The sequence below is a fragment of the Aquila chrysaetos genome, chromosome 6 (assembly GCF_900496995.4).
Source record: "Aquila chrysaetos chrysaetos chromosome 6, bAquChr1.4, whole genome shotgun sequence".
In the NCBI taxonomy this organism is placed as follows: Eukaryota; Metazoa; Chordata; class Aves; order Accipitriformes; family Accipitridae; genus Aquila; species Aquila chrysaetos.
The window spans coordinates 32975370-33002841 of NC_044009.1; the positions used below are offsets into that span (position 1 = coordinate 32975370).

The window sequence follows — 27472 nt, forward strand, 5'->3', positions numbered from 1 at the left end:
TTAAACAGCCTATACTTTTGCAAGCAAGTGAAGAAAGATGGAAATTCGCAGTAATTAATTCATTTACAAACACAGGCAACAAGTTAGGAATATTTTTCCTGTATAAATCTAATTACTTTGGAAGCTGCAGATGTATACTAATTGAATAGCTTTTAGCATGAATTTTAAGTATTTTTAAACATAAAGTTGCAGCTGGAAACTGGAATTTTTTACTAATGTTGTTCCAAAATTGCTAATAAAGTCTCTGCAGAGATGTAAAATATAACATAATGTTCTGTACCATCAAATAGTACAAAATGGAAGTTGGGCCTGCATAATTATATAGATATATGCACGTGAATAACTGCTACTGTACTACTGACCTTGTGATCTCAAAGAACGCCAGTTTCTCTCAGGAGATTTTTAGACCTCTGAAATCATGTTTTCAGTCTGTAGACATTTCCTTAATCTGTCCTTAAAAAAATGAAATTCATGTCTCATTACTGTTAAAATGATACCAACAAACTTTTAGAATTTCTATCAAAGTATTAGTGATGCCTTATGCACACTCACAGAACAGAAAATTCAGTTTGTTTACAATGAACCAATTAGCATATTAGGGAGAAAAAAGTCAGAACAGCATGTGAGTCACATGTATGAGTAAGTCACATAAGTTATTTTACTAAAATATTTAATTATTGCAAACAATTATTGACTAACTTATGAAATATTTAGTATTTCAGAAGAGCAGACCTGACTTTTTAGTATAAATCATCATACAACCTTTGAGAACACAGCCAATATGCACATTTGGTTTCTGGTACACATGAGCTATTTCTGCTCTGACACAACAGGGAGTCTGAAAACCTCCCTGTATTTCACTGAACAGTACAAAATTCAGTAACTGCAAGGACAATTAAACATTAATCCTGCTTACCAAGGCAGGTGACAGACTTGCCATCTGTTGAAGTCCTTAAAGCAAGGTTGGATATCTTTCTAAAAGACATTTTTGGATACAGTTTTTGAAAAAAACCATTTGAACCATACTGCACACTTGTGGACGTGGCTGTGGTAAAGGGAGAAGGGACTGGTGGCACAAGCCAGCAACAGCTCTGGCTTTGCCGTTACGAATGCCTGTCGGTGTCACTTTCCATTCTGGCCCCTAACACTTGTGATCCTGCTTTAAAATAACGTCAGAACCTTATCTTGGTTCAGTATTTCAGCTCAACTTGCAGAGGATCCGAAAGGAATATTAATTTCAACATTTCTCTGGTTTCTACAGTTTGACTGATCATTTTTCACCTTCTTCTATGGCACTGAAAATTGAGCACAGCTGGAGACAGGCTTATGGCCAGAAGCAGCAGAGACACACTTCAAATGTGCCTGGTATTTTGTGCTCACAGCTAGTTCATAACGACATGATTACGAAGAAGCCAGTTAGACCTCTGGTGATTTTCATATCCTCCTTCAGCACAGGCAGTGACTCTCTGGGCATACAACTCCTACACACTGTCTTTGCTATGATCTTGAGCATCAGTGGTGCAACACATGCTATTGTGCCATCCTCTATTTAAGGCATGCTTAAGATTTTTTAGGATCAAACTAATTTGGTAAAATAAAGGTTTTGATCATGATACAGGAAGTTTAGGTGATAATTAAAGTCTGCATCATAAAGGCAAACTAGAGCAACTCCCAGAAGCATTTAGTACTGGCTGTTTTACACAGGTAATTAATATTTCTTGCCACTACTACTGCTGCTGTTTGCATGTATCACAGTGTACACAGATGGACACAATGCATACAACTCGAGCTTTCTGGAGCAAGAAAGAAGGTAACAAACAAAAAATGTTTTTATTTTTTGAGGTATGCAAGCAAATGAGTTGGTAGCTAATCTAATAACACATGACTGAAGTGATGCAGCACAGCATGCCACACACTATAGATCAAATTCAGCAGGCTGTATGAACTTCAGAGCAATAAACAGGGCTATAGAAGACGTGCGGGCAAAGAAAAAGTGGAAAATCTAGGAGAAATCAGGAGGTGGTTCCATTATCAGCTGCAGGATGCGTATGATCTTGTACATGTGAACAGTGAGGAAGGACTACAAAATATGAGCAGTTATGGATCTGTATAGTCCCACCTCAGCCTCTAGTAGTCCCACCAAACGTCATGGTAGACTCTGATGGCTATGGGAGAGGGTTTCAGTAATTAGCAGGTGGTCCATAAAGTAATGAGGGAAAATATATTTGGTCCCAAACAAGCCTGTATTTTAGTTTTTCTCCATCCTTAATTTCTGTGAAACTAAAGATTCCTTCACACTACAAAGTGCAATAAACAATTCAGGTAGAACAGGGTTTTTATCTAAATACCAACAAAGCCACCCAAGTAAAAAATGTTAAAATGTAAATCCTTTCTCTGAGAACCTGTTTTAACAAAATTTTCTGAAAATCCAGGCCTGGCTCATCTGCAAGCCAAAGTTCTAGATAAATCACAACATTTAATGACTTCATTAGACAAATGCTCTAGCCCAACACTTACCCTTCCATGTTAATCACATTGTAAGAAATGTATACTTAAAATGCTAACTCAAAGTTTATTTCAATTGTCACACATTGTCCTCTCTTCTGGCTGCTCTTTTCTCTAACAATGTCTGCAGTATATTCTCATTTTTTCAGAAAATTCTCACTTCCTTAAAGGCAATGACAAGCTGAATTTACTGAAGCCAAAAGCATTTTTGATGCTTACTCAAAGTCCAATAGTAACTTGTAACTTTGAGTAACTTTATTCATACAGTAGCCTACTGACTTGTAATGTTAGTCAAATAGATAAATTCACAAGAATGAGCCTTTCCACTGCAAGCCAAGCCATTATAGACCATACACTGGTAGCTATATAAATAATACATTATTATAACACACACTGTAATTAATTAAATTGTGTTACCTCCTTCCTAAGGACATACAATTCGACATGACAGCAAAAGTAACAATTTCTACTAATTTTAAATAGTAGCGTAACAATGAAATGGTGTCTCTGCTCCAAGATTTTTGTGTCTGTTCCACACTGATCACTCAAAACTAAGAATACTACTCGAGTAAAACAATGTGTAAAAGATGAAAAACAGTAGTAGAAATCAACAGATGTGCTTCATTAAAAAAAAAAAAAATCACAGAAACTTTATCACTTTTTGGTAAAATGTAGGTCACCTACAGTTTCTATAGTAACCAGTGCTGAACTATAGCTCTACAGATGACCGCTGCCTATGGCTGCTTTCTTTGCTAGCAGGTGATGTGCAGATACAGCCATGCCTCAGTTAAAATAAGAAAGAGCTAAAGAAGTGCTTGGAATTACCGTTAGTTTACTTCCAAACATAACTCCTGCTTTAACATTTTTCAAAGGTATCCCCTAATATCCTTGTGTAGATAAACTACTTGGCTAACCAGTTGGAAATACACAAAAACTAATTCTCAATACTAAAAATCTACTCTTTGTCTGCATCTCGAGCCTGGAGTCTCCAAAATGGAGACAACTTAATAAGAAGTTGCAAGTAAGAAAAATATTTATACTGAGCAATCCACTAAATATCAGTAATACAGAAGTTCAGAAAGCATTCACATTAGGTTAAGCTTTGACAAGCACACAGCAAGTTCTGCTATGGTGTATTCACTACATTCATTGCAAGTGGGAGTTAATGGGTTGGCATATTATTATTTTGCACACAAGCGCACAGTGAAACCCAGTCATAACTAGGCTGGAGCCACGGATAGTAACAGCTAAAGCCTCACTTTGGAGGAAGTGGTATGGTCTTCAGTCAGTCTGATGGTGAAAATACCTTTCTCACCACTATTACTCTGGGGCATACATAGTTGATGATGAATTTCTTAAAATACAAGAGACTCCATGTTACAAAAAGACTTTAGTTGGCTTTGATAGTGAACTGGGAAATAACAGGACAAGTCAATGCCCTTGACAACTGCTAACTGGTTTTCCCCTTTAGAACAGAGTCATTTCACCATTATGTGAGTTCAGACTAGACCAGCTACCTACCTATTTTTTTTTTACAGGTATTATGAAAACTCTGAAATATCAGCTTTGAAGTCTGGATGCTACCCATGCGCCTCAATGCTATTAGTGCTACAAATACATTGCAGTAGGGTAGCATCAGTATTCACGTACACAATCAAAACACAAAAATGCTACATACTTAGTGAACAGAAGAATGATAATAAATGGTGTTGAATAGCATCAATGAAGAATCATGCCCCCTCACTTGCTTTAAACTCTTGCAAGCTCAAAACCACTGATAGATGAACACAAGACACCACAGCAAGATTGCTGGGAAGCCAAACAGACAAGCTGTCATGGAACACAGAAAGTTTGAGAAAGCTGTCTGGTTTCCATCAGAGTTTTAGCAAAAATCACATAAACTGTTTTTACTTCACTGAATTGACAAATTCTAAAGAAATACTAGTTTGTATATATTCTCCTAACTGGAGCTGCTGAAAACATCACTACGGTATTTTGGGGGGAGGGGATTGTTACTCTGTTTCTTTATATTCCTGTAAGGATCAGGATCTTCAATACACTTCACGCTTGGTGCACACCAGTGCACTGCCATGAGCACCAGGACATCTCAGCAAACAGCAAGACTATAATACATGTGGGAGATGATGCTGGTCTACAGAGGAAGAAGAAAGCAAGAAGCCAATACAGCCTCCAGCAGGCAGAATACTTTGCTTTTTCCCTAATGTTTCAAAGTTCTTTAATTTTTTGCTCTGAGGTCAGTAATTTCCATCGATCCATTCCTCCCTACAGTTCCATGTTTACCCTACGTGCTTACTGTCTTACAAGGCTTTAAATTATCCGAGGAAGTCTGTCTGTATTTTCTATACGCAGATACAGGCCTTCATCTTAAGCAGGTCCAAGTCTAGGCCTAGTAGGGCCAAAAGCCCTAGTACGATACAAATGACATAATAAAAATCAGAATATAAAACTCTTGATCACTGAAGGCTGATAATACTGAAGGCACAGATCAGAAGATACAGTTGCATCTTTCTTGTAAGCATTAGAACAGTTTCATCATGAAGCACCAAGAGAAGATAAAAACCCTAAGTTCATCTGCTTGTTAATTCTGCTTTGCAAGCACAACTGCTAGTCGATTTAAAAAAAAAAACAAACAACCAAACACAAAAAACTAAACAAAACAAAAAAACAATGAACCAACCAAACCAAACCAAATACGCACAGAAGGCTGTTCCCAGCTCACTGCTAGAGACTTAAGATCTCTCACAAGCATGGTCAAAGAACAGATTTGGAAGCTGTATCAACTGATAGGGAAAAAAACCTTTGGGCAGGAACAAGCCACTGGATGAAAGGAACCTCTAAAAGAAGATTCACTACCAGTAGAAACTGCGCCTTTATGTCGCTGTCCTTCTGGTATTAACTCCCCTCAGTTGTGCCTACTGCTAAATCAATTGCTTGTGGGAGCAAAGAACAGCAAAGTAGTGTTCAGCAAAGAGAAAACTACCCTATGGCTCATGTATTGAGGGTGGTACATACTCAAATTAGTTATAAGGTTTACAGTAATGGACAATAAAACAATATAATTTGTTAAAATCACTAATTCTAACTTTGCTTTAAATTTCAAAACATCTTTAAAGCCATCTTTAAAGACTGGTAGTAAAAGCTGTAAACCAGTATAAAATGCAGAATATGTACTAAACATATGAAACAAAACATGGCACTAGATAAGAAGAGAGGATATTGTAATAGTCTTTCTGAAGCTTCATTTGCTTTAGAAGAGCACATAAAGCAAATTCAAAGCAAGCTGCTGAAAGGCCACTGGGACTCTCACTAGGAATAAGAGCTAGTGTTAGGACAGAACAGTCTTGAGAAAGCAAGCATGAGGAAAATTTTTCTGACAAAAATGAAGCTATTAGATGTTATAAACTGGTAACAGAAAAATCCATTTTTCCCTCCTTTGTGATTTGATTCATCAATGATCTCCCTACAGAAGCCAATGTTATCAGGCCACCCACAGCCTTCACTGGTATGCTCAGGTTTGTCATAATGCTTCTTCATGTCTGAAGAGCAGGACAGCTACTTTTAGTACCCAAGACCTCTTAAGGCTTTCACCCTTAGAAACACATTTTAAAATTCTGTATTATTTGCCAAAGACCACGGAGCAAGTCTTCGCTAAAATAAAGCCCATCTACATCCCAGTCTTATGGTTTCTCCAGAAAAGGATGTTGGGTAATAATAGTTCAAATCCGAGCTAGAAGTTAGCTGAAAAGAAGAACTTCCGAAAGGATTTTAAAGACTGTGGGCTTCGGTACATACCTCTTTGTCAAGAAAGCCATGGTCATCATGATTTTGTGTTTCCAAAATTGCATGCACATGTCACAGATGAGAAAAGAGAAACTTCACATTATATCTATAGACTGTAAAGTTATTAAAATTATTTTGCATATTGTAATAGCATCTAGAGATATCAACTGCTATAAAAAGTCTAAAACTAGTGGCTAAGACTCAATCTGGTATACTACTCCAATTGTGAATCTAATTTTTATTCTGCATCACAAATCAAAGACAAAATCCAACCATCGTGTTTAATTTTTAGCAAATCTCACAGACAAGAACTGATCAGCAAATATCATTTAATTCATTGTGTTAGCATCATTCTGAACTAGGGATCCCTGATTTGCCTGTGAAAGATAGTTCCAGACCTGCTGACAGTACATACTGCTGAATATGGACCAGGATTTATACACACGTTCTTAGTGCAAAGTGCTTTTCTTTAACTAATAAACGCAGAACAGATCTGGAAGTGCTACAGAATCCCAATCAACATTTCCCAGTGATTTTCTAATGCGTTTTTTGAAATATGTTCCACACACATCAATGTAGTGAAAGAGGATGAGTCACTTTCACTGACTAAGAATTTGCAAACTGCTGGAGCATTAAATTCCTTTGATCTTGATAAGCTGGCTCATTCTCATTCTGTTCATTAGCCCTCCCTCTTTTCCCAGTTATGAGCCAGCCAATCTGTAGCCCTTTCTACAAACTGACATATTTACCAAGTAAAATCTGTTACCACTGCTTTCTTGCTCTTACTGAAAAACACCCTGTTGCTTGTCAAGCTCCTCTCATCTCAGGGAACCTCCTTCTCTCTCTTCCTTCATACATAATAACATAGTCAACAAGCCATCTTCCCACCCTGATCAGCTCTTTATTAGCTTCTCTCTGTATTTCCCCAGTAACCACTAATTGTTCACCAGTGCATTCTGACCCCTCTCTCTGTTCTCTTATAATCCATCAAGTCATGTTCTTGTTCCTCTCTCTCTCCTTTTTTTGACTTTCACCTTATGAAATTCCATCATTAGTTCCCAAGTAACATTTTGCTGATGACTTGCAAAAATTGCCGAAGAATCTCAGAAAACAACCTGGTGTGTTGCTTTGAGCCGTGTCTTGATAAGTAGATTTCTTTAAGGTTTAAAATGGGAATGTAAATATCTACATGATTTGAAAAATAAGAATGTCTTAAATTGCAAGTATAAATTATCATTCATTTTCTAGAAAGTTATTTGGCAACTGTAATAGGGCTATTTTCTCATCTGTTTTATCTGAAAAATTAGCGTATGTGGAGTCTGCCACAAATACGTATCCACATTTAGGCAGCAATTCAATTACAATACTGATTAGCGAAATGTATCTTGATGTTTTCACTCTACTCCTTTGATGGAAAAATACTGTATAGTCCAAAAAAAAAAAAATCTTTTAGCACTTTATTCTTTACCAATCAAAAATCATGGTTGTCATAGAAACTGCAAAAACTGAAGTCAGTCATGACATAACAACAGGATAATGGAAAATCTCTGCTGCCTCAGGTTTTCATGCTGGAAATGCTTCAGTGAATTTAACTAGGGAGTCAAGCAGTTCCCCAAATCTAACAAAGAACCTTATAACAACAAGTATGATTATTGTTTCTAACAATCCAGTCAGAGTCTGGAAAGTAATAGTATTTATGACTCCTGCTCTACACATTGGCTACATTAACAGCAGACAGACTCTTCCCAGAACAATCAGTACAAGTCTCCGCTTAAGGGGACTGAATTTCTTTGATCACACGTCTGAGATACCCTGGAAGGACTTTTGGTCAGTGTTCTTAGCATTCCCAAGATCCCATTTTTGGCATTTTAAACTGAGGCAAATCCCTTTAAAAATCTATATTGCCATTAGTTTCTGTGTCTTACATATGCTGTTCGGAAAAAGACATAATCTGCAGGCTTCTGCCCCAACCCAAGGTGGTCCAGCTCCATGCCTAACATTATTTCAGGTTGTTTCCCTACGACGTGAAACTCAGTAAAATAAAACTCTACTCTTGACTAACAGAGGCTACAAGAGCCTTTCACTCTCCATCTCCCAGAGCCAACTCACAGACCACCACCACACCCCAGAGTTCTTGCCTTTTACTGGAACCACTTGACACTTCGTAATTGCTAACTGACAGGACTGGCTTACTGCAACCATTTGCCCTTTAAGCAGAGACCATCCTGCTGAAAAGAAAATAATCATAATACACAGGAATATTGTCGGGCTGGCCTCACTGTGGGTGAGCAAACTGAGTAGCTTAACTGGGAATAATATGAAAAACAGCAATGTGAATGTGGTAGTACTCGGATCTTTAAAAAAAAAAATCTCAGAAGCCTTGAATTGAGTTTTACTGAGAAATTTAAAGGACTTTTTTTTGTTTTCAGCTAGTTTCCTTCAGGCATATTTTCACTCTGTAGCTTTAATTTATTCTTTCAAATAACTAGGTACACATATGTTGAATAGAGAGCAAACAGGTACTGGTGTTCCCTATGCTTTCCTAGAATTACCTTAAATTTAAAACTCTGTTTTATCATGATTGCATCTAGCAGTTTCCAGACCTGTTAAACAACTTCAGTGACATCCCCCCCACCCTGCTTGAGAATTATATTTAATGGCAGGGGTGAGCATAGTTGGTCTGTAGTGTGCTTCAGCAATCCACAGAAGGTTAACTGACAAATTAGAGAAACTTTCCAGTTGCACCTGAGATAGAGTTTGGGCCAACACAAATTCATCTGTGAACTTCCCTAACCATGAGTTTAGAAAAAAGTTCTGATTTAAAACAAAGTGAAATCCTGATTCCAGTAAAATGACTAGCAAACAATCCATGAGTGAAATAATAAACTTCTTCAAGGAACAAAGAAACAGCCACAAATCACGTCTCCTTAACAAGAATGGCATGAATTGGTTTCCTGCATATATTGTGCAGGCTTCTTACTAGAAAAGAAGTACATGATTCACCCAAATCCCTAAACCTTAGGGGGAGAGAGACAGATGTATTTCTTTAGTTACCATGACTGGTAACAATATGTATAAAACCCTGTAGCTTCTCACTCTTCACTTCAGTTCTGTGGCATTCTGTCACAAGCTTTACATTTAAAGTATCACTCAACACTTCTGTGTGCCATTACCACATGTACTGCACTTGTACACATATATGTACACAAACACATATATATGCTTTTTCAAATTACATATACACACACATATATAGTTATGCTTTTTTCAAGCTATAAATATAGGCACACGTGTACACATGCACACAGACCTGTATCTTTATTTATTGAAAAAGGCACATTCCTTTCCATGGATGCCACTGAGGAAATGAAAAGCAATATAATGCTACTGTAATCATTTAACTGATTTGGATATGCCCAACATTTATTTTTTAATAAAACATGCTATCACAGAAAAAGAAATATAAAGATTAATGTAAAATGTTGAGTATTAATTATTAACAACAATCTTAATCTACATGCAGCTTATAAAATACTGTTATAATATTACATTCCACTATCACAAAGAATTACCGTGTACTGACAGGGATTACTGGAGCTCATGGCATAATAGAGGATTTTTTTAGATTGCTGTTGTGTGTCTCAGCAGTCCCTTGGAGAAGCAATGAATCTGCACATGTATTGATAAAGAAGAGTGAGAAGAATTTATACGAATCTTTTTAGATTTTTGTGAACAGCAGAGCAACTTTGGGCACACAGTAGGAGCCCAGACTTCAGGGAACACGTGTACAGAATAAACACATTACTGCATAAAGTGGGCTGAGGAGGAAAGAATTTTACACTGATCTCAGATGAGGCTAGAGAAAACACGTCTTACATATTCTAAAAGCCTGCTGTTAGGCATATAACATATGCTAGTGAGGATAGAGTTGTCTGCAACAGCAAGGCATGTTTCCTTGTTTTGCCCCATATTCAAACATTAGCCAACCGAATCCCGCAACCTTCTCACACAAATAATCTTTATTTGCAAATATTCTTACTGATTTCCATTTTACATCTAGAGATTTTGGACCGTTAATAAATTTGTCATTTGGGTTTTGCAGAAGCTGATGACTAATAGTAAACAACAACAACAACAACAACAGAGGACAGGAATCTGGAAACCACTACTGCCAGAATCTGATTGAAAAGAAATTAGTTCTGATACAAAATGGGTAATTCCAGATCCTCTGAAAAATCTTTAGTAGGTAGTAATCTGTTGCGTTAATCACTCCAATAAACCCACTCTCCCCAGAAAAATATAAAAGTATACTTCCAAAAAACAATGGATGCTAGTAAAATTGGGAAAATAAAACTGTTATATAGGAATTGCTAAATTTTCCTTGAGGTAACAAACAGGAAAATAGCCAGAAGTTCCTCAGCTAATTTACATGAAATACTACATTTTCTTGGGCTATAGGTCTGATTCTTCACCACCCTATGTAAACACCACTGTAAAATAAGTAGATTCTATTCTGATGCCATCAAATTGTACAAGATTCAACTATGGATAGCCAAGCTCCTTAAATTAAATCTTTCTTGTTTATTTCTGCTTTACAAAAACACTTGAACTAGTTCATTTACTTTTTGATTTATGAAGTCTGCTGTCACAGCAGTCAGGGATGTTTTAGGGTTTTTCTTTTTCCACAGAAAACTTACAAACTACTTACCTAGACAGCTGCATTAGAAAAGTACTGCCATTGCCTACAGAAACATAAGCAAATAGATTGTGGCTTTGTCAAGAATGAAACAATGAAAAAAAAAAAAAAAACCACCCAACACACAAAAAATGGAAAACAAATGAAAGCTAAGCAAAATAAATGTATCTGCATCATGCCCTGAAGCCTATTCAGTAGACAAAAGCACTGGCAGACTGCCAAGTGGAAGAAATTCCGGGCTGAAAAACCCATCACTAAATCTGCAGAGTTCAAGTTCCAAGAGCCAACAGCAAGAGCCTCAAGTAAAATCAAAGCAGGGTAATGATTTGGGGAGGGGGAGGGAGTGAGACATCTCACATCTACCTGTGTCTCAAATCATCCCAGTCTTTGTTCTTCCCACTAGCACTCTAATTCAGCAAGAAGTCTAGAGAAAACCTAGGCTTTTCAAAACCACTCAGTACCGGCTGCCGGCTGCGCTCACAGAGGTGAGGCAGCAAAACTGGAAGTATCAAATAAGAGCATGGGATGCACACACGCATTTGGCAGTGTAAAGTGGCAAATAGATCTCAGAGCTAGCAGAGACTTGAGCGAGTAAATTGATGAAGCAAACACAGTTCCCTACAGACTTATCAGAAAAGCCCAAAAGCAGTCTAGTCAAGGTTTCACAGCACTATACAAACCGCATCTAGACACATGCTTACTACTACCACCCTCTGCTTACCAGTGAACTTGGTTCTGGAATAAGAACAAGCAGTACTACTTCAGCTCTCTCTCAATCTCTGATGCAGACAAGCCATAAAACCACAAAATAATTCAGGCTGGAAAGAACTTCAGCAGGTCTCTAGTCCAACCTCCTGCTCAAAGCAAGGTCAGCTAAGATATCAGACCAGGCTGCTCACAGCTTTAGCCAGTCACATCTTGAGAAACTGCAAGGATAGAGACTATAGAGCCTCTCTGGGCAACCTGTTCCAGTGCCTAGCTGTCCTCATGGTGAAAAGTTTCTCCTTACATTCAGTTGAAAGATCTCTTGTTTCCATCTACATCCCTTTCTCTCACCCTCCCACCACAGACCACTGAGAAAAGCCTGCTTACATTCTGCGTAAGCTCCATAGGTACTGCACAGTTTCTATTGGGTCCCCCTGCAGCCTCCCCTTCTCCAGGCTGAGCAAGGACAGGTCCCTCAGCCTCTCCTCACAGGGTCAGTGTTCTAGTCACCTCATAACCTTGGTGACTCTCTGCTGAACTTGCTCCACTTTATCAATGTCTGTCTTGCAGTGGGGGGGCCAAACGTGGACACGATATTCTAGGTACAGCCTAATGAGTGCTGAGCTGAGGGGGATGGTCGCTTCCCTTGCACTGCTAGCTGTGCTGCTGTTCATGCAGCCCAGGAGGCTGGTGCCCTTCTTGGCTGCCAGGGCACACAGCTGGCTCACCTTCACCTTTCTCTCTGTCCGCCAAGACCGCCAGTGCCTTTTCTGCAGAGCTGCTCCCCAGCTGGTCGGCTCCCAGCCTGTACCACTGCAAGGGGCTCTTCCGTCCCACGTATGCAACTCTGCATTTGTCTCTGCCGAATTTTATGTGTCTCCTGTCAGGCCATTCCTCCAGCCTGCCTAGGTCCCTCTGAATGGGGCTTTTCCCTTAAGGGCATCAACTATTCCCCTCAATGTTCTCTGCAAACTTGAAGCAAGTCACTCCGTCACCTCCTTCAGGTGATCAATAAAGATGTTAAGCAGGACAGGTTTCAGGACAGACTCCTGTGGTGCACCCTCAAGGAGCACCTTCACCACCACCCTCAGCTGAACATCCAAGTCCTCAGTGTGCTTTTGGAAAGTCCACTCAAAGAGAAGGCAATACAGAAGTGTCCTTTACCCAGAGTAGCTTTTTTCCTTTTCAGATAAGGAACTACACTAACCCTATTGCCAGCTGTAATTCACAAATAGCTCTAGCCTAGATTTATTAGACAGATAATTTAATTAAAAAAAAAAAAAAAAAATGCAGACACCCTTCTAGCTGCTACATATGCATTGTCAGATAAAGTCCAGATCACTTACTGCTACTCATATACACACATGGTTTACTCCAGATATGAGGCTTTATGTAGATTCCACAAATTCTGCGGGTTTAGTAATGGGTAACCTCAACCTGAGAGGTCAAAAAGAAAAATATGCTGTAAATTAACTATTCATGTTCAGCTGGTTGAGTGGGAACAAGAAAAGGACTTCTGTTCTTCAAGTGTCTCATGGAGACATCAGATATGAATCTAACATCTTCTCAGGGAGAATTACGCATTTCTTCCTCTGTGTACTCCTGTAATGAGTGGAAGAAAAGGACTGAGGGCTGCGTGGTTGCATCGGCTCAGGTGGCAGGATGAATGATCAGAGGGATCAGCTATTCTGTCACAGATCATGCACGCTACTCTCCACTCTGAACAGACAGGGTCAAGCAGAAGCACTGGCCTTCAACCTGTGTTACTGCCAATTTTCCCTCTTCCCCCAAATCATCACCCCAAATGGAAGACGTTCTCCCATATACTTAAAACATTTCACACTATCCAGATGTAAATGATATAGTAAAAAAGTGGAGTTTCCTCTGAAACTCACTCTGACATACAAATTTTTTACATAAACAACAACTACCAGAGGAAATAGGTCTTTTTCAAAAAAGTACCTCCTCATGGTGTCAACATTTAAATGTAATAAAATGGAAAAATGCTTCAAAATAAAAGCAGATAGCCTACACTGTGTTTCTTCCAAGTAAGATGACCGTTTCTTAGCTTGTATAAAAAGGAGTATCAAGCCTTACACACTACTTTAGTACTTACGAGTAAAATGATTAGAAGTAGATGGATGGACATTACTTCCACTGTCAGCACTTTCACTGCTAGAAATGTCATCATCTGATTCCCACACACAGGAACAAGGTGAAGCGCCACCAACTTCTTCAAACTTCCTCTTTAAAATTCCACTCATCACTGCAATGCTGTCACATGCACCTGTAACAGGAACAGAGACAACGAGGCACTGAAACACCTGTCTGCTGTCCAGGTCTTCAAATTCATTTATCATAGAGGAGTTCATTTATCAAATCAGATGCTACTACCTGTAGCTAAATGGCTCCTTACCAAGACTTTTAAACAACTTTTCCAGAAAGAAGTCAAAAATACTTACCATCACTATATTCATCATGTCACTGGCTTTCTTACAGGCAGTCTTTCCTTCTTAAGACAGTAGGTAAATGCTACCTATATTCTACCAGTGCAGGCAAAATTCTATAACCAATCTCATGCATAAAAAGATATAATTATTTCAGTTATGCAGCAAATTTGGGCCAAGCAGAAAGTATATATAATCCAATATAATTCAGCAGAAATGCACCTTTATACAACACTTAAAAACTTACCTGGCACCAAGAAACATTACATGACAAAAACCAGTGTTCACTAATAAATATATTTCAGAAAGAAAATGTTCTCTCTTTTGAATTATTTTAAAGGTCTGATTTATGTAATACTCACTACTATCAGATGCCCACATTCTCAATTAGATTTGAGAGCATGAGATACTTAGCATCTTTTCAGATCAAACCCTGCAAACACAGTTCTGGCTCATTTTGTCATTTCACTTTTGTGAAATTCAGGTATGAGTACTGACACACATGTAGACTATTTCCATTCACACAAGTAAAGTATCAAGGGACTAAATCTATCCTTATGAACTTGGCTTCCTAATAACACTGCCCAACAAAGCCAGAGTCATGCTGAACATTCCTTATTGTTTCCCTTTCATATATAACAGCCGGTCATCTTATCTCCATTTATGGAATACCAAGCAGAAAAAAATCAAAATATTTTTAAAGCAATTCCTAGATTTCTTCTCTATCTTCAATTAAAAGAAGATCTTAAAGTTTACTGTCACCATCCTTACTGATTACATCCTACTGAAGCCTGAAAATTAATTTTAAGATCTTAATTTAAAAGTTACAGATAATATCTACTCTCTGACTACACTAATCAATGGAATGTTGCTGTAAATAGCTGGGGAAAAAAGGCTGCTGTTTGATGCTTTCAAGCGTACAGTATCACAAATTCTCATTCTTCTGAATGCCACTTGCCTTCAGCTTGTTAAGCTGCCAATTCAATTCATTTTATAACAAAGTTGATTTCCTCCAGTAAGTTTCATTCTACCTTTATGGTTCCATCTAATTTAGAGAAAAGATTTCCGTATAGATGTGGAATCACGACATAATGCTAAGAACAGATGCTGCGTAAGATGATCTTCAGCACCGAACTTGTTTGTATGCAGAGCACACTAAAAATTAAATAACGAATATATTAGGTTTGAATACTGTCAGTCACACAGTTTTAAATGCATATGGCTGTCCTGATGTTCTCAGCTTGTTTTACTATTTATGAAAAAAAATGTTTTCCTGAAAGGGATTTCTTCAGGCTAAAGACATGATTTAAACAGAATGTGCTTAGATCTCAACCTTTGCCCTTTTGTCGAAAAATGAATTACTATAAACTGCAAAGCATTGTATTTTTATTCTGAGGACAAGGAAAGTAGCATTTAGCATCACTTTGTAATAACCTTTGCAAAAAATGTAAGAATACATGAAATAGTTAAGCATCAACCTTTTAATAAAAAACCCATTTACAAAAAAAAAAGAAAAGAAAAAAGAGAAAAGAACAAAACACACACACTGAAAACCCACAATAATAAAGAGGGGGCAGACACTCCCCTCCTCCCCCAAAGCCAGGTTCAGAAACAACTCCTCTGAACTGTCCCCCACGTCCTCACTATATCTCTTACCAACCACCTTTTCCATTGCCTCCTGCAGTGCTTACAACACTGAAATTGTGAAATCACCATTATTTCCATGGCAACAGCCTGCAATATCAAAACCACAGGATTATAGCTTGACTGCAGAAGAGGGTAAAGAAGCAGCTGGAGTGTGAGAAAGAAAATGCTTACATTCAAACATCTCAGTGAAGAGAGTGAGAAATGGGCTGACAAAGAGTTTATCATACAAGCAAGACCTAGGTCAAATCCACATCGGAGCCCATTGAAATTGTGGCTACAGGAGTCACGAAGTTCCAGGTCCCAAGAACCTCAGTCACAACTGCACTGCAAGGCAAACCTAAGAGCTGCAATCATCACCAGTGTGCAGGCTGTCAGAGAGCAAGAACTAATTTCATAGCCTCAGATGATTTCCAGACAAAAGCCCTTCTGTCAGACATTGTCTTCTGCAAGTATACCACACAGTGACTGGGTGACTAACATGCATCTTGCACGTCAGTAAAATCGTTGCAGATAGCGAGGGTCTCAATAGCCAGAACTGTTTATAGCTAATATCAGAAAAATATTTTTCACACCAAAGGGTTTTAAATTTGCTTGCATTTTAGCATAGCCTACATTTGCACCAAGTATCATACCAGGTAGCAGCAAAGCCATTTCATTAATAAGATTTATGTAATGAACCATAACAAATGATTCCCAGGATCCTTGGAAGTGGCATACAGGTTAGCTCTACACCCAGCTAGCTGATCAAGATAAGCCAGGAGGTATGGGAATACTGCAGAACCTGAGTATTACTGCAACACATAAAGAAGGCATAGCTATCCGTTATATACATTTAGCATCACTATTGCCCAATTTTTATTCTGACTCTTTTCCAGGAAGATTATCAAGAAGGTTGTTTGACAAAGTAGTCGCGCTAAAATTTAGGCATTGCCACTTGCCTGAGATCTGTTGATTCTAGTCTCTCTGCTATCAAGTCTCCCCAGGAAAACGCTACACGCTGAAAGGAGACGCTTCCATTACTCAAGAGCTTGACTATCACAGAGCTAGATTAAAGAGATCTAAAACTGTTTGTACACACTATGTACCAGCAGGAGGTCCCTTTAGAAGAACATCTGTATAAACAGCTGCCGCTCCATAAGCCAATATTCTTCAGAAGGAGGCACATCTGCACAGTAGCACATGAGGCATGTTGTATGTGATACATTTAGCCCATGCCTCGTTTACATTGGCATCCTGTAGTACCTGAATGAGGTCCACATCTCCAGGAACTAGGAGATAATAAGCATGGTGACACACAACACAATGCTGTTTATGAAGGCATTATTTTGCATATCCCAGTGGAAGACAGAGACCAACGGGAATAAGCATCAGTCAAACTTCTAACAGCAATGAGGCCACGAAGTTTGTGATATCTCTAAAGGTTCCCTAAGTCTGGAATCAGGGAACCAGGAGAGAGAACTCAAATTGTTGTTCTTTTTCCTGCACCATAGCTACGACTGAATCAGTAATTTCAGATTTTGGGGAATCAAACTGAAGCAACTGCAGGCGCAAAGAAATCCAAATCCAACCTCACGTGAACCGAAGACTCTACAGGTTTAGGGGACAAGGCACCAAAGACTTACACAAGTCAAATTTTCAGTACATGAATGGAAAGTAAAACAATAAATAAAACCCATATCTGATAACAGGAATCATAAGGGTGATATAACTACACAGTGGTACAATTTTGCTAACACGAAAGTCACTTACAGCATGCAAGACAGTACGTCACACAGGATGGGAATAATCTCAAACACAGAAGTACTATAGAAATATGTATATTCTGAAGAAAAATGAGCAAATGTGCATATTTCTGCATGGAATCCAGTACACAAAAGTCCATGACTGACTACAGGAATCAAACAACATCACATGACTAAGAGAAACAAATGCACAAAGTGGTAAGTCAATATTCTTGGACTTCCAGTAAGACACCAGTGAGGTCCAGGCTTCAGAGGCAAACACTGAAAAACAACCACCACTACAGTTAGAGATCTGCTACATCAAAGTTGTCAGTTTAGGTGAAAAAGGGAGAAAGTTGGCTTGAAAAGTTCAATTAGAAACACACCTTTCTGGAGAATTATTAAATAAGTTGTCTAGTAGCTAAGATTGATTTGGAGCAGCATCCTGCTGATTCACACAACTGAGTAACAAGCAGGCACTGGAAGCTTTCCTGTTTGCTGATATATCCTTCACAACAAAAAATCCTTGCACAGCAATGTGATACATCATCCTCTGCCATGCTCCTCACCATGCTAACATGGCATTAATCCACAGCAAAGCAAAATGAAGTTGAAACAGAGGGAACAGTATTAAAGCAAGGAAAATCAGGTACACACATTGTTGTGAGCTCAAACACCAATTGCCTGACGCAATTAAGGATTCTTCAAGGAAATGGCAACTTGACACACCAGAAGCATATGATGGATGTGGGCTGCGAGAACAGTATATCTTTCTTAAACACCCCCCCCATCCATTTTCTCCTCCTTTCTTTCCTAGTTTTCCTCCACCCTGAAGAAACTACTCCTATGAAGAGATCATTTAACCAGTTCTCTAGCTGCAGGTACGCTCGCTGGCAAAGCAAGTAAGTCCTCAAAGCTCCATGGCAACACGCTTTGCCTTGCTACGATGCCAGATAATTGGCAGGCATCGTACATTTAAAGTTCAGAGGCAACATGTTATTACTAGAAGACAAAAATCCCATGTAAATGTGGGGCATATATTTAAAACAGTCACAACACTACCTGGAACCTACAAAGTAAAATAATGCAAAAGCAAAAGCCTGACTGGATTGATTTTCTCTTGTACCTGAAAAGGCTGGAAATTTTAGAAAACCATGGTAACAATCTCATTGCAGTATTCCTTTAGAAAGCAGGTATCTCCAAACCCCAGTGAAAAGCCCAAAAAGAGTGGTGTTAGAATTACTGAGTGGAGGGGAGGGGTGACAGCACATTACCTGTGGTCCCAAAAGAAGCATCTTCTTATGATGTTATCCCCATAACATACACTGTCAAATTTGCTCTACAAAACCTAACTTTAAGTTGCCATATCCTCAGTGTTTCACTGACACCCACGGATAGAAAAAAGTAAAACAACAAAAACCCAATAATCCACAAACCAAAAGCGCCAGGACCACATTGGATAGGCACTATAGAGAGAGGTAAAAGCATTTCTTCTAACTTGCACTTCAGCTAGTGCTTTGAAACGTGCTAAAAGATACTAATAAAACAGACAACAAGCTGCAATATGGAAATAGGGAGTTGACAAAATCTTTGTGCAGTGACAAAGACAAATCCAAAGACATTATCATCCTAGTCAAAATCTTCAAGTTACTGTTTTGCAGAATTCAGCACAAAACAGATATGAAATAATAAAATAGGACCCTGCATCAGATTATATATGCTCATGATTTACAGAAAAACCTCACTATAAGAATCAGTTATCGACCGAAGCTCAGGAAAAACAAGAACACACTGGCATTGGGGGGGGGGGGGGGGGGGATCCAATTAATTGCTTCTCTCATTCATTTATGAAACCTTATTTTGTACTAATTCCTTCTTGAGATCTGATCACATACCATGATAAAATCTACCTGGATAAAAATTCCTATCTGAAAATAAAAACAAAAATAAAAATAAAAGAAAAAGGCAGGCATCAAAGACTTGACCTATGAGTCACACTGCATTTTGCCTGGTCTCAAATGTATCAACTGTTAAGTATGGAAAAAATTTAGACAAAGTCTGTAGTAGCAATACAGATTTGCTTCTGAACAAAAACCACTTCCATAAAAATGACTGCAAACTGAACAGGAGGATGCAGAAAACAGATGTTACACATAAAACATTACTGGAAAGTACTCGTCACAAACAACTCCCACCCACTGGTCAATCAGCATGTGCTATAACATGCTAGGGAGACTTGGCACATAATTTCACAGTGAAATCATGAACATCGATGCTCACAAGCAGAGATGTTTGGGTTATTTGTTGTGATTAATAGTCTTTTTGAATTTAGGTCTTTTTCTTAGCTTGCAAACAAAGCTTGATTTTAAAGGCATTTTTCTTACCTGCTGAATAAGCACCAGCAGCAGAGATGGTCGTGAACTAATCAAGGTGTTTGCTTGGTTCCACATATTGCACTTAATTATTTTGCTCCTTGTGTAACTAATTTTAAGGGGGGGGGGGGGGGGGGGGGGGTGTCAAAACCAAAAGCATCTACAGTGACATCACTCACACAAAGAATATTATTTGCTTGTGAAAATGACTATTCATGTAAAGGACTGCATTAATTCAGACAAAAATCCATTTGCATGAATGCTTGCAAACAGTGAACAACAGAGGTACATGAACATGAATCAAACAGCTGTTCAGAATTCAAATTAATGTTTGCAATACATGTTTTGCTGTATTTGGCAGTCCTAATCACAAGCACCAGTTGCCAGAGGTAGGCTCTGATAGTTTCACTACTACAAGCTGTAAAAATTAAAAACACATAGCAAGCTAATTCCACTTAAGAGACTGCTCTGTATAGGCAGACGGAATACCATTAGTATAATCCTACTCATGAATTTGTGCTTACAGCAGTGGTCAAGTTACACAGACGTAAACTAGGAAAAGTTTTTCTCTGCTTGTTTGCTTCAGTCTAGCTAAATCCATAGCACTAAGCAAATCCTGCAGGATAAGGCTGCGCAATTCAACCTGGGGAATCTGTTCTGGCATTGCAAGTCAAATCCTGCCAAGTCTGCTCTTTGCAGGGTTTCTATACCATCGCTTTACAGCACTCCTGATTTCACACTTGAGTACTAATCCACTAATCTTCTCGACTGCCTACACATTGTTGTACACTCTAACACAAGGCAACTAACTCCACTGGCAATGAATTTAGAATGCAGAAATGATGTTGGCATATGCTCACCTCCTGTCTCTACACACAGTACAGATGCAATGGTGGTAGATTTGGCTCCCTTACTCCACCAGAAGCATTTCATAAGGTCGTACATGCACCAAGGAAGTAAATATCCCCCTCTCCATCATCCAAATAAAAAAAACCACCTGCATACAGCAGCAGTGAAATGGCCTTCTGATGTCTGAGTTCAATTCTTAGCTGTATCAACTGATGTCAACAGTTAAATGAAACACTTGTATAACTTGGCCAACAGAAGAAAATTCTAGGCTAGTTCTTCAAAGTCTTCTCTCAGCATGCTCCCCAGAGAGCAAAATGAGATGAGTAAGAGGCAGTGATAATTCAGCCAGGCATCCAGGAGCTTAGCATTCAGGTCTACAATGACGAAGGTGCAACCTCGTAGAAGGGGATTCAGAGGCATTCAGTGAGAGGGCTTTCCTGTCAAGAGGAGATTTGCCCACAAAAGCTGTTTAGCTTGAGCTTGTGTTTCATTTATAATAATTTTCTAACCTTGCTGCAGAAGAACTGCTTCTACAAGAATGAAAGATGCACAAATGACACAAAGCCCTAGAGGCAAACAGGGGATTCAGGAGAAAGTCATGCTGAAGGTGTGTCACAAACTCAGGTTTATAATGCCTAACCTCTAAGTCATCTAGGACACTTTTAGCAGGGCCTGTCATGAAGTCCTTTCCAAAGTCTTCAGGTAACACTGCTGAAGACCTGGTATTGGCCACTTCTCTTCTAGGTTTTAAGCTCTGATGATGAATTTCATCAATTAAAATCTCTTCACCCAAAATCTCTGTTGAAGATTTTCTCCCTCTTTTGTTTGAAGGGAAAAAAAAAAAAAAAAAAAAAAAAAAAAAAAAAATGTATTGGAGTGCAATGTATTGGACCTCCACTACAGAAGTATCTGTATCCCAGAAGAAATTTTTAAGTTTGTATGGGGGCTCCCAGAAAAGACTTACTAAAAAATATTCTGACTATATTGCAGGACTGCTTGCAGCTGAGCTCTGGCCAGGAGATGTCACAACTCTTCATAAAATTGAAATGTGAAAACAGAAAAACACTGCCACCAGTCCTACTGACTTCTACAGATATACAGCCTTTAAGAGAAGAGTGAGCATGCAGGTGACGGGAAGAACTGGTCTGTCTGCTCTGTGGGAGACAGCATACTAACAACACATCTTAATTGCACCCCTTTGCAAAAGGGGCAGACAACATTTGGCTTGCTTAGCCCCTCCCCAGCAACTGGAGTGATGTTCTAAGACTGGCAGTAGTGTTTTCAGCATCTTTTTGGCACAGCGGCTTTGCATTATGCTGCTGCCAGCTACATGAATGGCAGTAGGGTCCAGCTCTATAGTGGAGATTGGAATGCCATCAATTTACGGAGTGCTGGAAATAAGAAGTCTTTAATATAAATTTTGCTCAGATTAGCCCAGGTAATAATACTAATTGGCACACTGCAACATGTCTTCCTACTATGTCAGTACTGATCTTCCACACTGTTCTTTCATGAACACCAACTTTGTGCAGTGCCTGCAGAGGAACTGCACAACATGGTGTAGGATATCTTGTATATCTCGGTATGCTCCTACCAAAGTACAGCTTGGTCAAGATTGGTATATGCCAAAGGGGCCTTCACACCTCTACAGCCCTGATACATGCTACTTAGCTGCCTGTTGCATGCTATTTAACACACAGCCTGGCTGCTCATTCACCATTGCCATCAAAGCCAAAACAGTGAGCAGTAATTCAACTGCTCTCCCCTTCTGACCCATGATCTCTGCATCTTGACACAGGGTTAGCCATTCTCTCCTCTAACAGAGTTTCAAAAAAACAAACCCACCAATCAACCCACAAAAAAACCCCAACATCCCCAAAACAAGAACATCTGAACTGCGAGAAGTGCAGTATGAACTTGTGACACAAAAATGTACTGGAACATACCTGCAAAAGTAACTCTGAAGTAGGTTTTCCTCTTCTATCTGAAAAGACAGAAGCAAACTCCTCCCGCTTAACAGTTTATGTATTGAGTGGTGTGTATGTGTGTCTGAGGGGGGACAGGGGAATGTAGAGACAAATTTTAGATAACAAAGGACTGAATCCTTCATACCTTGCCATAATTATTGCCAATAATGGTACTACTTATATATGAAAAGATCAAAAATGTCTAATTTTAGGAGATTAGAGTTTAGAAACAAGACGAATTAATAGTTTGGGGGTTTTTTTTTGGAGAGTGACAAATGTGGTAAGATAGTCTATCTTCATCTACATGGTCTGATATTAGCTGTATAGCAGAGAACTCTCTTCAGGTATGAACAAATAATGCTGAAGATTGCTGGAAAAACCTAGCCTGGCAGAAACCTCAACTCATCTGCCTGCAACTTGTAATAAAAAAAAAAAAAAAAACACCAAACCAAAAAAAGCAGTACTTTGTGCTACCATCACTGTCTTCCACAACATAGACATGACAGGCAATGTGCAACAAACTTTCTCATCGCTATTTTCAGCAGATGAGAACTTCTGCTTCTATATCCAGAAATCAAAGGATTCATGTCAAATTGGCACAACTTGACTACCGCTGCAAAACACACAGATGCTACTTCCAGCAACTTATCAAACCTTTACTTCCTCAAATAATGTTTAGATTTACTTATCTCCACAGACTCTTAAATTACATACTATGGGAAAGGAGGTTTTAAAATTAAAGCAACAAGGGTTTGCTCATCTTAATACAAAACATTGTTCTCAATAAGACGGCCTGCTATGATTAAATTTTATTTTCCTCATACAAAAATTTCTATAATCCATTTAATAATCTGCCTTATTAATATGTTAATAGTCTCTTATAGAATGAAAGGCACCAGATCCTTTCCTCTTACTCATTTCAATTAATCAAAACCAAGTATTCAACTTTTACTTTAAATGATCTTTGATACTTGTGCTGTCAGCTAAAAATGGATTTTAGCATTAATTTGCAGAGGATTAATTATTTATATGTGTAACAATACCTAGTAATATTTTAATGTTGTCTTTAAGACACTGCAGAACAAGAAAAATGCCTCGTTCAATAATGGAAAATTAATCAGCAATTTTGATCTATGCCACAACAAATCACATATATACTGACAAAATAAAAGAATAAAAGAGGTATATTTAGCCCACCATGCAGCACTGAGGAAATATTTGTCATTTGTTCTGTCTTCTGGGCACAAGCAGGAAGCCATCCAATGGAAATGAAGGAGAGATCAAAAAATAGAAGTGGTATCTTTCATACATACTGAATATCAGCTAACAGCAAAAGAAGTTGTGATATGTGGAAGGAATAAATAATAAAGAACTGGATTAAAGAAAGAAGTAGTGCCTACACTTCCTTAATTGAAGAGAATTAATTCTTTAAAAAGATGGAATTTAGTAATGCTAAGTAATGTAATGTTATTTCTTGCTTACAAGTTCTTCAGTAATTTAGGTTTTGGCTTTTGTTTAAGGTAATTTAGTATTTGACTTACAGTGGTTTGTGTGATATTTCAATCACCTACACATACAACTGATAAGGAAGCATTCACTGAAGATTCTGCGATAAATAAAAAGACATTGTTTTATTTACAGAGTGTTAACTTACAAAGGCAGGGCTTAAGCATACTCTTCCTACCATAGACTTCCCTGTGAATAAGCCTGTATCCTCAAATATTACAGAACACATACCCACACCACCACCATGAACTTTTTTTTTTTTCCCCAACTTTCTACCTGCTTTCAAACTCTTCGTCTAGCCTACCTCCCACCCACACACTCCTTTCTCAGTAGGTCTCTAACCAAGGCTAATGAGCTTATCTCATTTCCACTGAGCTGGTGAGTGCTGGCAGCAGCTGATAGGGAATACTGGACAGAAAATGCAAATCTGTAGTTCATGTAGAATACCTGAATCATTAGGGAACTTTAAAACTAGTGACAACACAGTAGTTTTATTCAGTATCTTTCATGCTGTCATTATTAAGTGGTAGATATTTTTAGCCACCAAAAGCCAAATCCATCTGCAGCAGCAGCGTTTCCAAGGAGACAGAATAATTTAAATACATGTGGAACTAGATCTCTGTTTTCATCAAATCCTCTCTGTTACTGGAGCTGCTCTGAGCCAGATTTCTCATTTGAGGGGGGGAAAAGTGATTGGAATACATAGATTTGAGATTGTAATTTAACAGTTGTGCTTATGCTTTCAGATACATATCCATTCCCAACAAATAATAAATGTTAGGATGCAACTCATCTGTTTTTCAGTCAGTATTATTTACCAGTGTTCACATTCCAGTATTAAAAAAAAAAAAAAAAAAATACAGTTCAGTCTTTTAGAATAATTTTGTGAATTGCTGACATTTGCTGTAAGTTTGGGGTTTCGGTGGGGTTTTTTGTTTGTTTTTTCATTGATTGATTGTTTGTTTAGCAAACATATCAGGCTCCATTCTCTGAGGTAACAGCTAGGAAAAAAGGACACCACTCCAGATGCTTGCAGCTGGTAAAGTGTATAAATAAGTGGACAGAGGACAAAGCTTCTTCCAGTCCTCCTTAGTACTCAGTAAGAGTTCTAATTGACTTTGTCCAGTTTTTCTTTAATAACATCACTTTTTAATAATTTTGGGTCTGCTCTAAGGGAATTCACCAAGTAAAGCAAAAATGGATACACGCATTTAGTGATTTTAATCTCTGAAATCTATTAAAACTAAATTCCATCATTTTAGCTTTATAAATGTATTTTATGACTATATACTCTCAAACCAGTGATAATCACAATTCATTTATTTCAATGAAGATTTCTGCTTCAAACCAGAAAACCGGGGTCCTGTAGCATAACAATTATTTGCTACACATGAAATGTAGAAATAAGTCAATGGAGAGCTGACACGTTGAAATCCTTGCCCCAATGAGGCCAATATCAAAATCTCCAATTCCTTCAGTGGGGCCAGGACTTCTGCCTGTAGTCCTATATCCTCAAATAATGTGGCTTGATAACCAAATCTATTTTCTGTATAAAGTAAGTTATTTGCTACTTATCATCTCCAGTGTCTGTGGACTAACAGCTGCTGATAACACAAACTCGGCAGAACAGGTTTCACACAAGCTATTTCAACAGTTTCTTAAAACTGATATGTAACTGCTAAGGTACTACAAGATTTATCTGTCTTGTACACATAATTTAATCACATGCATCATGTTTTTTCTTTATGCCAAAGATAATTTTATGACTGAATTATAAACCACATTCATTCCAAAGCTAAAAATAATCAAAAATTCACAAGAACTTTAAGAGTTGCTCTGAGGAGCCATTCTTACTCTATGTTCAACACTAAATAGAACACATACAGTTTTAGCAGCAGTTCATTTGTAAGCCCTTTTCCTATCCGAACTCAAAGAAAACATTTTTAGATCTTCAGGCACTATTTTCCTGCTGGTAGCATACACTGTATTTTCAACAGCAAGTATTTCCATCACACAAAAGACCTCTCTTCCTACAGCCTACTGAACACTTCAGCATCAATGAGATGCAATGCCTATACTGTCACATGAGAAAGTTGTCAGCATCAGATAGCACGCCTATGATTTCACTGTCTATGGATCTCACATCGGTTGAAACCTCCTAGGCAGGAGAAATAATAACCTGAAAAGCTGCTTCAAAGTCATTAATGAGGAACAAACAAGATGCTTGCACATGCATTTTTTTTATACCCAAGAAAGGTTGTGGCAAGGATCAAGAATAGCTATTCAGAACAGGAATTTTTTTCACCCTTACCTGTGAATCGGGTTTCTGTGTTTCAGCTCCGTCAGCACAGACTGAGAGGTTTACTCCTCCTTTTTCCATCCATCAGACAGCAGTCATCCAATAACTGAAGTCATCCTGGCATCCTCTGGAACATGCTCTCTCCCTTATTTCCCACTCCCCACCCCCATCTGCATGCTAGCAAAATGGTAAAACAGCAACAAAACAAAACAAAAAAGCACATCTCAAAAACAGCTTTAATGAGCTATTTTGTAATCAGTTAGGACACTCTGTACTGGAAGGTAATGACAAAATTTAAAGACAGAAAAAAATAAGTCTCTCTATTAATAACCTTCAGCTCCACTAGTGAATAGCAATTCTCCCTGTCAGCTCCTTTTTGTAAGGAAAAAACAAGCAAACAGCTGTAGGAACACAGTTACTGCCTGTATATGTTCTTTGAGACTGACTCAGCCATCCAGATCTTCAGTGAAGAGTGCTGCTGTGTATTTAGGAAATTTTCTGACTATCAAAATAACAGTGGTGCTTTTATACAAAGCAAGAATCTGAAATCTCAATGCAAATTAGAGTACTTCAGAGATGGATGCCAGTAATTTCCTACCAAATATTTTCCTTCTGTTTGAGGCAGTATTTATAAAATACCTGAAAGAGAATAATTACTAGATACTTTTTCTTGAAGTTCTACCTATATAAAGCTCTACCTGTATAATCGGTGCATGTGCATTTATTTTTGCTGTATTTATAATACAGTTGCCAAAATCCAATGTGCTTTGTGAACTTTGTCCACTCAAAACTTTCTACCTAAATAAGAACTCAAATGCAAAAAATGACTGGGTGAACAATTTTCAATTCCTGTGCCTCAAATATATTAAGTTTACTTGTAGCCTCTTAAATCTAGTTGAAAAAAAATGTTTTGCAAGATAAGGTGATTTTTATTTTCTATATATGCATATAAATCAG

General features: G+C 38.2%; 1 protein-coding gene across 7 annotated transcripts in view; it reads right to left on the minus strand.

Moving 5' to 3' along the window:
- The window catches only part of CSRNP3 (cysteine and serine rich nuclear protein 3), a 110503-nt gene that overhangs the window by 66666 nt on the left and 16365 nt on the right, over positions 1-27472 (minus strand). For 2 of the 7 annotated variants that reach the window (XR_005932656.1, XM_030019353.1), the window contains exons 1-2: positions 26528-26743; positions 13824-13994 (exon numbers count right to left, since the gene is read on the minus strand). The exons of 1 other annotated variant lie outside the window; for it this stretch is intronic. Coding sequence is in view for 3 of the 6 variants with exons in the window: in XM_030019353.1 (XP_029875213.1) it covers positions 13824-13971 (148 nt within the window). In the remaining 3 variants the exon portion in view is untranslated. Of the gene's footprint in view, positions 1-362; positions 454-13823; positions 13995-26527; positions 26744-27472 lie in introns of those variants that run through there. 4 more of the 7 variants (XM_030019363.1, XM_030019354.2, XM_030019360.1 and 1 more) reach the window with 3 other exon arrangements.